The sequence below is a fragment of the Aedes aegypti genome, chromosome 2, assembly GCF_002204515.2.
Source record: "Aedes aegypti strain LVP_AGWG chromosome 2, AaegL5.0 Primary Assembly, whole genome shotgun sequence".
Taxonomy (NCBI): Eukaryota; Metazoa; Arthropoda; class Insecta; order Diptera; family Culicidae; genus Aedes; species Aedes aegypti.
The window spans coordinates 442,833,489-442,851,100 of NC_035108.1; the positions used below are offsets into that span (position 1 = coordinate 442,833,489).

Genomic DNA, 17,612 nt, shown 5'->3' on the forward strand with positions numbered 1-17,612 from the left:
GTAGCACAACTGTAATAGAAATTTCTTCAAAGGGTGCTTTAGAAAATTTATGACGTACATTGACAGTTTGTCCCTCAAAAACCCCTCTTGAAATTCATCGGGAGGGTATCTCCCGAGATTTTGATGAAAATTTTTTGCAATGGGGCCACAAAAAATTATCCGTGCCGTTCTTTATCAATTTTGCAAAGATTACTCCAAAAATGCTTCCATGAAGTTCCTCTAGGAATCGATAGGAGTTCCTCAAACAATATCTTCCATGTCTTTCCTTTTTTTTTTTTTTTTGGAGGAAAATTTTTAACAACTCCTAAACTGCCCATACTCGCATAACGGTCCCATTCTATATGTAATTTCCTGTATAAATGGGACTGTTAAGTGAGTAAGGGCAGTATCTAAATGTCTCTTTAGTAAAACTTCCATAGAAATGTGTGGAGAAACTTGGTGAGAAATGTCACCGGGAGTTTTACCTTGAGAGTATTTATGTAGATATTATATCCTTGCATAATCCATAATAAACTCAAGTTGATCTCAGACCTCTAATTGATCAGATAAAAACCCTGGCTACGCCTTTAACAACGACAATGGAGTCACTACATCAAATAGTGCAATCTGAATAATACTTCAGAGCTAAGGCTATAGGTCGACGTTATGGATCCAAGAACGATTGAACAAACAAGTCACCTGTTCCTAAAACGCTAGAAAAGTATTTTTTGCTACATAATTTTACATCGGGGTGGCACCTAGCCAACTGGAAAGAAATGCAATCAGGTGATAAATAATGTTTGACAAACATAAATAATAATATATTACTATCTTCGCCTGCATCATTCGCAATAGAAAATTAATCATATTCAACATATTTCCGGTTAACCAGTTTTCCTATGATTACATTAGAAATAAAATCTAACCACAAAACATGGATTGATAGTACGTACGGACAGGGTGACCCAAACATTTGGGCTTATATATAACCTACTACACTCCTCGACTCGAATAATCAGATTATCATCTCACGTCTACTTTCTAGTTTCGTTACCCCTTTTTTGTTACCCTATATGTAGCTGGTTTGTGGCTCTCTCTTGGCTTGCAAAAGATCCACCCACGTTCCCTTCCATACATTTACAATAAACTGTAAACTTATGCAACCAGATGATTTTATCACACTCATCCACTTTCTTTCTATCTCTCTCACCCATTAACTCGAATAAAGGCTCTATCTCCTGTAGAGCCATCATCATTCGTGCAAATCCTTTTAAAAGATCATCCTTAGTAGCCTATAAAAAGTGTACGACTGTGTATGTGTTTGTGTTAATTCCTAAATCGAGAGTTCATCTGGTTGTTCACACCTCGGGAAGTTCCCCACACAAACTTCCGCCTTTTATCTAAAAGCCGTTGCAGTAGTACATTATGTAGTGGTAGTAGTAGTAGCAGTAGTAATAGTACATCTGGTTTCTTATTGTTGTTACAATAGTAGAAATAGTTAGCTTTTAGACCCACGACGAGGAATCTCCCCGGGTGGCCCACCTCTAGCGAATGTTGGCCAGCGTTTTCTTGATCCTGAGTGCGGTTAGGCGGGCTGCCGGATTCTGGTACCAGCATTCCTTCATCACCTTGGAGATCGAATGGAGCGTGTCGGACGCGATCCACCGGTTCGGTATGCTCGGCCGTTGCCGATCGGTGCAGACAACCTGTAGGCGATCAAGAATGTTAGAATGCTGATCTAAACCATTCTGCATTCGAAAATTACTAAAAAAAACTATATTACAAGATATTTTGAAGCATAATTAAAAAAAACTTATTATTGCATGAAAAGTTTGACAAAAAGTTACCGCTATTCAAAATACTCTGAGGGCATATTGACCCCAGAACAATTCCAACTTACTTTTCTCATCTCCTCGATCGTTGGATCCGGCTGTACTACATCGTAGAAAGGCAGCTGATACTCGTCGTAGATGCCACCCACATTACATCTCCGGGCAATCTCCCATAGGACCAATCCAAATGCGTACACATCGGCCCGCTTGAACGAGTCAAACTGGTTCACGTTGATCGTCTCGTCCAGCACTTCCGGAGCCATGTAGCGTTTCGTTCCGACTCGGTGTGTGGACGGTATATCCACCGTATCGGTTGCCACGTTGTGACGCACCGCCAATCCCAGATCTCCAATGCAGCACGTGAGGTTCGATTTCACCAAAATGTTCTTCGATTTCAGATCCCGATGGGCAATTGCTGGTTTTCCCTGAGAGCCTACGATATCCATGTGCAGGTGGGCCAAACCGGTGGCAATCGAATAGGCCATCTCGACCATCGTCTTAGTGTCGATGCTGCGTGAAGTGAGGAAATCGAACAACGATCCATTCTCGTGGTAATCCGTCACCAACCACAGCTGAGTCCACGTGCCATTATCTAGATGGGAAACAATCAAAAGAAATTATTGACAAATCCTCTATCCCCAACCACACTTACTAAGGTGGCCTATTTTTGTATGAAAAAATCAAACTGTAATAATCTTAAGTTTATCTATTGGTTGAGGAATCTTCAAATCAATGATGAATATAAATCATCGACTACAGCGCCTGTGGTCGAAAATGTAATTGAATTCATTTTTTCCATGTTTCCGGTTGTTTTTCTACATGCAATCTTGAAACTCGTTGAGAACACCCCGCTTCACAGTCAACGTATTCTTCGCAAATTTTCACAGTACCTTCTGGTGGTCTAAATGAACAAATTTGGGCAACTGTAACTCAAGATGTTTGTAGTTTGATAATTATGGGCCACCCGAACCCTCACTCACCTTTATTATCGGCAGCAATAAATCCGAGTATGTTCTCGTGTCGCAGCATAACCGTCTGGTAGATTTCCGCCTCCCGGAACCAGGAGCACTCCTCGCGGCTGGAGAAAATCTTGACGGCCACGTTTTCGCCGCGCCATTTGCCACGCCAGACCTCACCGAAGCGACCCTTGCCGATGACCTCGACCAGCTGAATCTGACGGGCAATCGATCTCTGCACCAACAGCGGCAGTCCGGCTAATAGTGGGAGAGGACGTGGAAAAGCAAACATAGAAAAGAACGTTATTAATACGGATCAAAGTGAAATGCGGTATGAGTTTTTGTATGACAGCTTGGACACTAATGCTAAGCTGGATAGGCTAGTGATAGTACTGAGGACACTTATTAAATTATGGCGATTCGGAGAAGAGTGCTATTTGACATTGCGAGAATAGTATTTCCCTGATAAAAAAATCCACGATTCGGGGACTATTTTGGCCACAAACTGGACTAGAACAATTATTTGTAGCGTCGACGTAACCACAAACTGGTTATCTCATTTTATCCAAAGCTTATCAAACCCACCGATTTAACATCATGATGTGAGCTTCTCATTTTTTCAAAAGTATCGTGTCATTTTGAAATAAAAAGTAGTTCTAAAATTATTAATTTTTAAGCTTTTCAAATATCATCAAAAGAAGGGTATTTTTCAGCACTATGGAGCAAGTATGCCAGTGGGGCACTACACTATTACATGTAAAATATAATTTCTCGGGAAACTATAATTTACGCGCCTAACTAGAGATCAGGGAGTCGTGAGTTCGATTCTCACTGAGAAGACGTGTAACTTTTTCGCAAAACTTCACATCAATTTGTCCATTTAATCCAATTGCAAAGTATATGTAATGTTTAACTTGTCGGTAGTTTTTAAACTTCCACTCGGCTGGTTAGCCGTAAACCACGATTCATAATTAAAATTAAGTATAATTTAGCGCCAACCTCTCCAAGTATCTATAGAATTTACTATAAGAAAACTCACTTGTGGAAAGTAAAATCGATAGGTATGTTAACGATGAAAAACATTGCCGGTGACCGCATTGCAATCCGATGCTTAAATGCAAATGAACTTTGATTCCCAGTGCGCATCGTACCTTCGTGCTGTGCGTACACGAATTCTCTCTGCTCTTGGAAGTTTTTTTTTTAACTACCTAAAGCAATAAAACAGTACTTTTCAGTGCTAAAATTAAAAACGGTACTTTTCAGTACTATTTTTTCTACTATTGATCCCTTTATGATCCTTGTTTGGACCCGTGCCTTCGATTTTTCGTTGGACCCGTTGGCGAAAGCTAGCGGTGGTAATCCTTCTTGGACACCGTCTTGGAAAAAAAACCTCTTAGAAGGTCTCGTCTTCTTTCGTTTATTCACTAAACATGGGTGCAACTACAAACAAAAAAGTGAGCCACTAAACGTGGCAAGAATGGAAGAAAGGACGTTTCTCCGGAATACGAACCCAATCTGGCATTGTTCGGAAAGGGCTTTCTCAAGAATATTATTTAGTTCACTTTAACAAAAAAATCTAAATAATATTAGAGCTTTAGAAAATGCTAGACTTATATTCGATGTCCGTGTGACATGGGGACATTTCCAGAAACCTCAGTGCCGTCGGTGTCAAAAGTGGGATCACGCTACAAAAATGTTCCGCATGGATGCTAAATGCATGATTTGCGGAGGTTCTTTTCACGCTAAGGACGACTGTCCTGTGAATGAAGATACCGATAAGTTCATATGCGCAAATTGCGGGGCAATCATAAGTCAAATTTTTGGGCTTGTCCATCGCGTAGGCGAGTCCTCAAGGCTCGTGCTAGGCAGATGAACGATAATATCCGTTATGATAACGGTCGTTTCCGGAATTTCCCCGGTAGAGTATCGAATAATGCCCATTTTTCAGTTAACGATCGCTTGAATAGGAATCATACCCATCAGGTGGATTATAATCATGCTCATTCAAAAACATGTTATTCCGTCGGGTAGCCGTTCGAATCTTTTAATTTCGAATGTATCTACCCAAGGAAAATCCTTTGCCGATATCGTACCAGGTAATTTGAACTCCACCCCTATTTATACTATGAATACCCATTCTAATTGTTTCAATTCAAATGAAAAAAAAACCCTGCCGTCACAGGAAACTTCTACTCCGCCTCTTCGTCTACCGAAAATTCTAACGGAAAATCATCAGATAATATACCCACTTCAAGTGATATGTCTGCCTCTGATTTTAATTTTCTAACTGAACAATTGAATCTAATGATTGATGCAATGTTCAAAGCCACCACTATGACTGAAGCAGTCCAAGTTGGTGTAAAATTTACTAATAAAATTGTTATTGGATATTTTCTAATGGATCCAATAAATAATAATTTAAATATTTTAAATTGGAATGTTCGTTCTTTGAATGGTAAAGAAGACGAGCTGTTTAAATTTCTTACAGTCAATAACATGCATATAGCAGTTATTACTGATACATATTTAAAACCTGGATCCAAACTAAAAACGATCCTTACTTTTTTGTTTATCGTAATGATCGACTTGATGGGGCATGTGGGGGAGTTGCAATCATCATTCATAGGCAAGGATGGAAATCTAATGATCATGACAAAATCCACGATGCATCGCGGTTGTTCTTTGTCGTGCGATCATAGCAACAACGATTAACCTTTTGTCGTTAAGATATCACAACAAACTACGCGAATGCGCCATGATTCAAGTTGATCGCTACTTGTAACAACATCCGATAAACTCTTTGTCCCACGACAAACATTGCATCGGATGCTCCGTATAAGTTTCTTAAAAATGGAACTGAACAACTGGCTGGTTAGCCAGACCTCATCAAACTGGGATGCATCTCCTAATACAAGTCAGTCAAAAAGGCTTGTAAATATAAACCCAAAGAAAACCCAACAACTATTAGGTCTCAGCAAAAGGGATCTCAGTTTATACACTGGTTTAATAACAGTACACTGCCCCAGCAGATACCATTCACAAAAGATCGGTGTTGTTCAAAACTCCAACTGTCGCTTCTGTGACGATGAGCGAGAAACATCAGAACACCTCATCTGCTATTGCAGTGCACAAATCCATCGTAGGTCCAGGATATTTGGTAAGCCCTTCTTAGAGCCTGCCGATATAAGGATCGCAACCCCCAGCAATGTTATAGGCTTTATTAAGCTAATTGCACCAGACTGGGGGAATTCTCACACTGCAGCTTAGGATAATTATTTCTCAATAATAAGGTGTTCACGAGCTCAGAAGTACATAGATCATTTAGTGACATACATGTCACTGGATAATGTATGTACTATACATACAGTAATACACAATAGTTCAAGTTAATTGGACGCAGGAAAGGAAAAAAAATAGGCGTATAAAACATCAACTGTTTTCGTCATTTGAAACCAAAATTGTTTGAAACTTTAGGTGTTTCTGTTGAAACACAGCTTGGTAAATATACTTTCATAACTGTCTATTTGCCTTTTCAATGCACTGGGCAGCTAGTTAATTTGTTCCAAACTGACATGCGAAAATTGACTCGCAATATGATGATCTACTTTGATTAGGTGGTTTCGTTCAATGATACAATGATTTTCAAGCCTGCGTAGAACTTTGACAGCTCCGGTAGAACTAGGCGGCTACCGCAGAACGGAAAATTTTCAAAATAACCGCAATACAAGTCCGATTGAAAATCAAGTTACTCAGGACTTCGAAAATATTCTCAATCAAGAGAACGTTTCCGAAAATTCCTGGGAGAATGATTTGGAAGAAGTGAGGAGTATTATTAAAAAAATCAAAATTATGAAAACTCCTGGCGATGATGGAATTTTCTACATCCTCATCAAGAAACTTCTAGAAAGTAGCTTATCATTCTTAGTTGATATATTTAACAAATGTTTTGAATTAGCATATTTTCCTGACAAATGGAAAAATGCTAAGGTTGTACCAATTTTAAAACCAGACATAAATCCTGCAGAAGCTTCAAGCTATCGTCCAATCAGCTTGCTTTCCTCCATCAGTAAACTTTTTGAAAAGGTTATTTTGAACAGAATGATGGCCCACATCAACGAAAATTCAATTTTTGCCAATGAACAGTTCGGATTCTGCGATGGACATTCGGCCACTTATCAACTTTTACGTGTAACAAATTTGATTCGTTCCAACAGATCTGAAGGCTATTTTACTGGTCTTGCTCTTCTAGACATAGAGCAAGCATTCGACAGTGTTTGACATAAAGGTTTGATCGTAAAATCAAAAAACTTAAATTCTCCAACATACATTGTTAGAATTACACTGTTCGACAAAAAAAGTCGATCTGAATGCACAGAGACCGGACAACCCGGGCTTGAAAGTATACAAATAAACAAAAATAATGGCGTTTTCAGAATGTTCGTGTCTGTCCCAGGTCATTTTTAAACTATACTTGAACTTTTTGCATTTTTTATTTAAAAATCTAATCTAATCAATAAACCGACACAGTGTTTTATATTCAGGACAGCGGAATTCATGTGCCATATAATGTTTAAAACGTTAAGTCCAATATGAAGAGTTGTAATAAGATTTGCAGGAAGCCCTCCCCCTTTTTTTGCACACTCCCCATTTTTAAAGTATCGCAAATGATGGAATATTTGATATACAGGGGGTTGTCAAAATAACTGGGACAGGCAAAAATTGGGCCAACTTTGGAATGCTGTAACTTTGACAAAAATTGACCGATTTCAATTCTTTAAGAAGTAATGGACGGGTCAACTAATCTAGTTTTGAGGTGAATCCACGGAGATGAAACGAAGATGAACTATGACCACCGGATACCGGTGATAATCCGGATTTCCGGAAGCATGTCTTATGCAGTAAAATTATGACATGTTTTTAGTAAAGGTCTCGGCTAAAAATTCAAAATCTTACTACACATGGAGATAGAAGATCAAATTCTAAAGCGATTGGTGCGCCAAGTATTAAGATCGATCCAGAAACAACCAAGATATGGCCATTTCCCCGGAATCGGTGCCGGTAGTGGATCCGAATTGGGATCAAACAATTTATTCACTCAAAATATGTCGCGCAATATTGTTTTCTCCCTAGCTTATCATAAAATACCCTATTATAAATTGAGAAAGAGTCTTGTACAGATTTGGCCACTCATGGCACCGCCAAGTGCCCCGGGGGAACCTTGCATAGGGGACATTTCGATTTCGACACCAAAGCATATTATGCGACGGCTCATTCTTCATGTCTTGTCGTAAATAGGGCAACTGTAGACTCAAAACGGATAGTTGACTACAGTGACTACTTCCGGGACCACCGGATGTTCCAGAGGGAACCTGTAATTAGGGACAATTGAAATTGAACTCCAATACACATCGTGCGATGGCTAATTTTTCATGTCTTGTGCTAAATAGGGCTATTGTAGACCTAAAGTGGATATTTGACTACAGTGGCCACTTTTGTGACCCTTCCCTAGGAGACACCCGGTGGTCCCAAAAGTGGCCAATTCAAATAAATTCCCATTTTGAGTCTACAGTTACTTTATTTACGACAAGGCATGAAGAAAGAGCCGTCGCATGATATGTTTTGGTGTAAGAACAGAAATGTCCCCAATGACAGGTTCCTCCGGGAAATTCCGGTGGTCCCAAAAGTGGCCACTGTAGTCAATTATCCATTTTAGGTCTACATTAGCCCTATTTAGCACGAGACATGAAAAATGAACCGTCGCACGATATGTATTGGAGTTCAATTTCAATTTTTCCTAATTACAGGTTCCCTCTGGAACATCCGGTGGTCTCAAAAGTGGCCACAATATTTAAATATACACATTGAGTCTACAGTTGCCCTATTTACGACAAGACATGAAGAACGAACTGTCGCATGATATGTTTTGGTGTAAAAATCGAAATGTCCCCAATGATAGGTTCCTTAGGGAACTATAGGAGGTCCCCAAAGTGGTCATTCTAGTTAAATATCCATTTTCGGTCTAAAGTTGATCTATTCATGACTAGACATGAAGAATGAGCCGTTGCACGATGAGTATTGGAGCTCAATTCCAATTGTCCCCGATCATAGGTTCCCTAGGAGACACCCGGTGGTCCCAAAAGTGGCCAATTCAAATAAATTCCCATTTTGAGTCTACAGTTACTTTATTTACGACAAGGCATGAAGAAAGAGCCGTCGCATGATATGTTTTGGTGTAAGAACAGAAATGTCCCCAATGACAGGTTCCTCCGGGAAATTCCGGTGGTCCCAAAAGTGGCCACTGTAGTCAATTATCCATTTTAGGTCTACATTAGCCCTATTTAGCACGAGACATAAAAAATGAACCGTCGCACGATATGTATTGGAGTTCAATTTCAATTGTCCCTTATTACAGGTTCCCTCGGGGACATCCGGTGGTCCCGGAAGTAGTCACTGTAGTCAACTATCCGTTTTGAGTCTACAGTTGCCCTATTTACGACAAGACATGAAGAATGAGCCGTCGCATTATATGCTTTGGTGTCGAAATCGAAATGTCCCCTATGCAAGGTTCCCCCGGGGCACTTGGCGGCGCCATGAGTGGCCAAATCTGTACAAGACTCTTTCTCAATTTATAATAGGGTATTTTATGATAAGCTAGGGAGAAAACAATATTGCGCGACATATTTTGAGTGAATAAATTGTTTGATCCCAATTCGGATCCACTACCGGCACCGATTCCGGGGAAATGGCCATATCTTGGTTGTTTCTGGATCGATCTTAATACTTGGCGCACCAATCGCTTCAGAATTTGATCTTCTATCTTCATGTGTAATAAAATTTTGAATTTTTAGCCGAGACCTTTGCTAAAAACATGTCATAATTTTACTGCATAAGACATGCTTCCGGAAATCCGGATTATCACCGGTATCCGGTGGTCATAGTTCATCTCCGTGGATTCACCTCAAAACTAGATTAGTTGACCCGTCCATTACTTCTTAAAGAATTGAAATCGGTCAATTTTTGTCAAAGTTACAGCATTCCAAAGTTGGCCCAATTTTTGCCTGTCCCAGTTATTTTGACAACCCCCTGTATATCAAATATTGCATCATTTGCGATACTTTAAAAATGGGGAGGGTGCAAAAAAAGGGGGAGGGCTTCCTGCAAATCTTATTACAACTCTTCATATTGGACTTAACGTTTTAAACATTATATGGCACATGAATTCCGCTGTCCTGAATATAAAACACTGTGTCGGTTTATCCCTTTCGGGACGGACCATATTTGAGTGATTATTTCAAAATTTACCTTATAAACTCATCATCTCGTAGAACAAAACATTCCTTATTTTGGCTATTCTATCACTCCATGAACTTTTTAGGGTCAAATTCAGACCAGCACAATTGTGCTGGTCCGTCCCCAAGGCGGTCGATGTTCGAAAAAAAATTTTTTTTTTTTATTTTTTCAGAAAGTTGTTCAAGTCATGCCTTTTTAAAACATTTTGGACCCGTATTTTTTTATTTCGTCATTAGGGTGCTCATTCGTGAGATAGGGTGACCCAAAAATCCAGAAATAATTATGTTTTTTAATGCACATTGAAATTTAAAAAAATAATGTACTTTAATTAATATGATTTTTTTTATAAATGGAACGAGAACAATGTACGAAAGATAAAAATACTTCATATTCTCTCTAAGATTCAAAGCATCACGTGACGATGACGTTTATCGAGATTATTCAAGAACTAATCTACGTCATATAAAAATGGGTAACCATACATGTGTGAATAACTTGAAAACTAATTGGCTCAAACAAATCGTCTTTGTTTTGCTATGTTTGTTTATATCCTCCTAAATTATGTGGGATTTTTCCTCAAAAATAATTATGCAATGCAAATTAAAATTGAAAATTATAATAAACCTTCGAATTGTTAAGTGGAATACCTATAAATAAATGAAAACCGAATTGAGAACTATATCATTTTATTCCACTACAGTTTGTATCCTTTGACAGTTACGCATAATTCGACCTCCACTATAAGGCCGTTGTCAGAGTCGTGTACTAGACTCGAAAATTAAATTATTTTTGTAGAGACTCCCTCCAACCTCTTTCACTCACTTTACCTAACATATACACTATCACTTTTGAAATCACATAGCCCTCCTTCAAATGATGCTTGAACGATGTTTTTGTTAAGGTTGGTAACATGGAACTAAGTTATTTTAAATAAGTGGAATCATTCATTTTATTCCTAGAGCTAAAATGGAAACGTCAAAATATTCAGTCTGCGTAAGCAGCTTTCCTAAAAATTCATGTAAATTTACGTCATATGTGCCCAACAGCTTGGACGTTTTTAAGTGCAAATAATTACCATTCTTCTTCTTCTTTCTGACGCTAAAGAAGCCTGCTTCTCAACTTCTCATGAGCACTTCCACAGATATTAACTAACAGCTCTCTTTGTCAATCGACCAATGTTGCATGTGTATATCGTGTGACAGGTACGATCATACTCTACGCTCAGGGAAGTCGAGAAAATAGACTCTAACCTACGACCCTCAGCATGATCTTGCTTAGTATCTGCGTGTATACCGTATGGCTATCTGGCTCCCAATATCAAATTTACTTTATTTTATTTTTTTACATCGAGTCTAGTTTCTTAAAATGGAATTCAAGTCATTGTAATACAGTAGAGACCCGATTTTGTCAGCCCCAGATGAATTTTAGGCTTACAAAATGGGGAACCTGACAAAATCGGGACAAATATTTTGTTTCTGTTTTTCAAATTTTAACGTTTACGACCTAGCTTTTAAAGGGGGCGAGGGACATGGGCGTAGTCAGGTTTTTTTTTTGTTTATCAGGGGGAGAAAAGCGGCCCTCACAATTTCATTCTCAAATTTCACACCAAAGGATCCCTTTGATCGGCAATTTTGCTCTGGCCTGTAAGACAACCGGCATCAATCTGAATCTATGTTCTACCTAACCGTTGAATTATCTAAGCAAGAAAAATCAATCGAAAATTTCTTTAGGTTTTTTCCCAGAATTTCTTTTAAAATGGCATCAGTAATTGCCTCGAAGCTCTTCTTGCAATTCCTTTAAGTATAATTCATAGAATATTTCAACTGGAGATTTTTAAGTAAATTTTAAAACACTTTTAAATTCATCCAGAACTGTTTTGAGAGTTTTTATAGAATTGTTTTAAAAGTTTTATCAAGAATTTGACCTGGAATTGTTGTAAAAAAAATGTTTCCAGTATGAAAATTAAAAAATAATATTTTAAGAAGCTCTCTTTAGTTTGCGATTTTTTTGTGTTCTTAGAGGTCATAAATGACATTCGATAAAGTCGTGAATAAATATCTGAAATTGTTTCCATACCTATGGGATGATTAAATGCTTGAAAAAGATCTTCATGAAATTCCTGGTCGAATCAATGAAAAATCTCGTAAGATGATTCCAGTAAGAATCCTTCATAATCGTAGCAATTTTGCAAAAAAAATAGAAGTGAAATTAGAGGAATTTCTGACGGAATATCTAAGACAGTTTTAAGAGGAGTTATTTGAAACTATTGATGAGCCCTAGGCCAAACTACGTTAAGAATACTGTGAGCAAATTTAATCAAAATGTAGTTTTGAAGGGATACTTTCAAGAGCTTATAGAGTTATTCAAGGCAGAAAACCAATAAAACATTAGGAGCAAAGTTTAAAGGAAATCTTCGAGATATTACTTTAAAAAAAAAACCTGAAAGAATGTAACAAAATGTGACCAATGAGTTAAATTTCCAGTACAAACGGTTACCTGGTTCTCTAGATATGTGCTCTTGAAAATTCGAGGTTTGGCTTCGATGCATCTTAACCTTTAGAAAAATGTTTAGAGGAATTCATGAATGAACCTACATACCAAATTTCTTTTTCATGAACTCGGCTGTGTTTCTCGGTTTTTCATTTTTAACAAATAATTGCCAGGTTGCCAAGTAACGAAGCACGATTTACTGATACTCGAGAATGTATGTAATTCGTTTGTCGACTACTCAGCTGTGCATATCTCCATTGCGGACTGTTGATAAAACCTTCGAACAATGTCTGGCAAGATGTTTTCAAAAAGTCTGCTGTTTGGTAGACTTTTCAAGTTTTATAATCTACCATGACGTAACTACTGCATAAATACGAGTGCTGGAGACAATCTTTGAAGAATTCAAACACAAGAATAATTCTCATAGTAAAATTGTTCTTTTGTACAAAGGGAAAGAGGATTGTCATTGCCCCCTCTGGCTACGCCCATGACATCGAATATCGTCATCAGTATTAATGTAAACGGATACTACATGACGAAGACAATTTTTGGATATATTCAAGATAGGCTGACAAAATCGGGTCAAAAAGCTGACAAAATGGGGGCAGACAAAATCGGGTCAGTACTGTATTAGTTTTTAGTAGTGTGTAGGATTGAAAGAACTATGACGGATAACTTACATATAACAGGGAATTCAAAAACCCATTTAAAAATGATTGACAAAATCAGGTCAACAACCATATTAAAGAATGAATTTAATTTTTGAAATTATTACATGCATATTCCAGCTAATTTTAAAATTACATAGAACAATCAATTTTTTTAATGTATTTAAATATTTGGAAACTTCCAGATTTGAAAATACAGACACTGACAATCATTCTAATAAGACAATACAGAAGACAGCTGCAAACAGTAGACTTTTTGATTTTCCATGAGCTTTTAAAGTTTCGCAATCGGTGAGACCGTTAGATTACTAAGGAAAATGTAAAGCTCGACCATACTCGTAAGTTTTGTTTTCCCTTTCGTTTCGGTTGCATGTACATTTTTAGCTGTCAATCCTACCGTGGAAAGTTTCCTGGAAAGCATTATGTACGATTATGGCCTTTAAAGGAAGCATCACACTAATCATCGGACTAGCATGGAACGCCAAATGGCACAATCGTAATACGTATCTGACGAAAAAAAATACTGCAGCGGCAATTGAACCTATTCGCACGGCAATAAAGTACAGATTTTTATTTTTAATATATCAGCTTATCTAAGTCTCAAAATTCCAGATTTAGACAATATATTTTTAAACGTAAAAGGAATGAAACGATATTTTTATATGAGCGGATAATCTAGACTTCATAACTTCATACATTGTTTAATAGTTAAGTAGACTATTTCAAACGCATTTCATACATCATAAACAACATATTTGCGAGTAATACCAGCAGGGGCCTTCCTTAGCCGAGTGGTTAGAGTCCACGACTAAAAAGCAAAGCCATGCTGAAGGTGTCTGGGTTCGATACCCGGTCAGTCCAGGATCATTTCGTAATGGAAATTTCTTTGACTTCCCTGGGCATAGAGTTTTGTCATACTTGCCACATAATATACGAATGTGAAAATGGCAACTTTGGCAATGGAAGCTTTCAGGTAATAACTATGGAAGTGCTCATTGAACACTAAGCTGAGAAGCAGGCTCTGTCCCAGTGAGGATGTTATGCCAAGAAAAAGAAGAAAAAAAGACTAGCATGGGCTGCATACATCAATAGTATGCCATTTAAAGGACTCTGTGGTTCGGAAGCAAATAGTAAGTAAAGGGTTTCAGCTTCAGTTGTCAAATTTCATAAATATTATGGCAGAAATTGAACCGGCATACATTGTAGAACACCAAAATGGATTATCGCGTCAACATGGTATTGATCGATTATCAAAGCAAGGGGAAATTCAAAAATTACGTCCATTGTTTTTAAGTCAATCTAAATCCTCCCCATGTCCAGTGTCCACCATCATGCTTTTGCCCACATGCACTGTCGCACTTTCATACACCTCTACTCCCCTAAATGAATGACGTAGTTTTTGAACGTTCCCCTAAACTTTTACTTTGTCTTAAACTTTGCTAAAGGAGATTTAAAACATTAAATGTGATTCCCAATCTATTTCAAATATGGACGTATAAAAAATAAAAGTTTTTAAACCAAAGCTATGAGCTTCTGTTACATAGTTTTCGAACGGTACATCATCCTTATGATTCGTATGAAATCACTCATTCATGTTTTAATGCAATATTATGCACTATTGTGGACATTAGAACCAGATTCGGCCACTTAATTCGATCAAAATACTGAAAATGAAAATTGGTAGTCTACAACGAACATCGACCGGGTAAGTGCCGGCACCAGCACAATTGTGCTGGTCCCACTTTGTCCCTCCAGAAATATTTGCTGTGTGAATCAATTCTCATTTGGTCTTCACCATTTCAAAGAATGACTCTTTCACTCTCGATTCGTATCTGTGCATACCTAGAAATAACGAATAGTTGAAAAGTTGCGACAGATAAAACTTTTTCAATTCTTACGGTGTTTGTTTACTTTTTGTTTACCCTGAGCTGGTGTTTTCTAAACACGATGTAAACAAAAGCTGTTGTGCTTGATTACAAGTATCAATGATAATTCAATAATCGAAATCGAAAAAGTTTAGTAAAACAATGATTTATTGGCTGAAATAGTCATGCGATGTCAAGGGTGCCGAACAGCACAATTGTGCTGGTTCGTCCCGAAAGGGTTATTGATCAGATTAGATTTTTTAATAAAAAATGCAAAAAGTTCAAGTAGGGTGCCGGTACCAATGGTTGTAATGTACCAGTAGATTGGACTATGGAATAAAACGTACATTTTTCGATAAAAACGACATGTGCTATTTTTGGTGGATAGATCGCCTTTAGTTTAGTCGATTAGTCAAATTTCAGCTTTTTATCTTATCAAAATGTCATATAAATAATTAAGTTTACGTAAAAAATTGGCTCCCTTGCACCAATAGTAGCCGTCGTGTTCCAGTAGTGGATCAACGGTTGGAAGCAGTTTTTAAAATGGATGTATAAAAATGAAGAAAAGCCCTAGAGATGATCTTTATGCTTAATTCGAAAGATATTCATTGCTGTTCCAAGGGAAAAATGTTAAACCTATGTAAAAATTTACCATTTTGTTTAAAATTCCTTGTATCATTCCCGAACGTCTACTACTGGAGCACTAGCGCAACTACTGGAACACGTGTACCAATAGTGGCTCAAGCGATTTTATGTTAAAAAAATAGTTTTATCACTCTTTTTATATTTTTCCCATATATTAGAGGTTGAAATCTTTCTGTTGACGCCAAAAGATCTCTGTTAGGGCTTTTCGTTATTTTGTTATGATATTTTATAGCTTAGGTAGTCCACTAATGGCACCGGCACCCTATATTTTAAAAATGACCTGGGGCAGACACGAACATTCTGAAAACGCCATTATTTTTGTTTATTTTTATACTTTCAAGCCCGGGGTGTCCGGTCTCTGTGCATTCATATCGACTTTTTTTGTCGAACAGTGTTATTCAAAGTTATCTGTCAAATCGTACACTTCAGGTTAATTATCACATCAGATCTCCAGGTCTGAAAGACTTCCTGTAAGAGCTAGTGTTTCTCAAGGCAGCATTTTGGGACCAATATTATACAATATTTTCACATCTGACTTACCTGAGTTACCTCAGGGATGTCAAAAATCCTTGTTTGCGGATGACACAGGCCTTTCCGCCAAAGGACGAAGTCTGCGTGTCATCTGTAGTCAATTTCAAGAAAGTTTGGATTTTTCTTCTTCATATCATTCATTTTTCATGGAAAATTTCTCCTAATGCTTCCAACTTTCAAAAATCACATTGAGGGCATTCATGCCAAACGTAACAAATATGTAAAATATCTCTAATAGAAAATAAAAACTTTGTCTTAAGAACAAGCTTTTGATATTCAAACAAATTTTCAGGCCGGCCATGTCGTATGCTGTACCAATATGGACTAGCTGTTGTAATACCAGTAAGTTCTGCAGAGAATTCAAAATAACATTTTGAAAATGATTCTGAAGCTTCCTCCCTGGTATAGTACCAATGAGTTACATAGAATATCCAATGTTGAAACATTGGAACAAATGTCAAATAATATACAGTTAACTCTCCCTTACTCGATATTCCATATCTCGATATCGAGTTAGAGAACCGTAGTAAAGTTGGTTTTCATGGCTAATTCGATGGTCCCTTGGATCTTAGTTGCATTGGTTTTGTGTTCTGTAACTCAATAACTCCCTAACTCGATAGTCTTCAATATTATCAACTTCAATATTGAGTAAGGGAGAGTTGACTGTAATTAATAATTTCAGGCAAAAATCGTTACAATCTTCTATTGCCACGATTAATGCGTTATATATTTAGGTTAAGTTAGGTTAAGTAAATTGAGAACGTGTTTTTTTTTCTCATATGCAGGTGAAATCAACTCACCTGTAAAAAAAAATCTGAACTGCTACGGCAAATGGAATGTAATATGTTGTTAATAAAATGTTAATACAATCTTAAATTTGTTTCAGTAAATTAGGATGATAGTGTTGTTTAATTACACAGAACACCTAGATATAAGAAATGAATGTAATGTTTGGAATGATACTAAAAATAAATAAATAAATAAACATTGATTAACCCCTATACCGGCAACTTCATTTTTTACCGCAATAAACATATTCAAACCTTGATAACTCTTTTGTTGCCCGATATTTTTGCACCATTTTTTCTCAAAAAACTCTTCTAGTTTAAGAATCTATGTCGATATCTGTCATTGGTGATCTGGTTTTGAAGATATTCCGATGTTCCTTGGGGGACCAACATTCTCCATATAAAATGCTTTGGCGGCCATTTTGTTTTACGTCAATTTATCAAAGAAATAAAATGTAGGCTACACAAAATTACATGATAAGGAGCTACTCTGAAAAAACATACAAATCGATCAGATATTCTAGGAGATATCTGAAAATTACGATATGATGTTTTTAACATCTTTATT

The 17,612-nt window shown here is 37.3% G+C and overlaps 1 protein-coding gene across 4 annotated transcripts in view; it reads right to left on the bottom strand.

Moving 5' to 3' along the window:
- Positions 1-766: 766 nt before the first annotated feature.
- Positions 767-17,612, bottom strand: part of LOC5572069 (TGF-beta receptor type-1) — a 237,164-nt gene continuing 220,318 nt past the window's right edge. For all 4 annotated transcript variants that reach the window (XM_021847886.1, XM_021847885.1, XM_021847888.1 and 1 more), the window contains 3 exons: positions 2,792-3,025; positions 1,880-2,403; positions 767-1,685 (listed from right to left, as the gene is read on the bottom strand). In XM_021847886.1, coding sequence (XP_021703578.1) covers positions 1,524-1,685; positions 1,880-2,403; positions 2,792-3,025 — 920 coding nt within the window. In that variant the 3' untranslated portion in view covers positions 767-1,523. The remainder of the gene's footprint in view (positions 1,686-1,879; positions 2,404-2,791; positions 3,026-17,612) is intronic.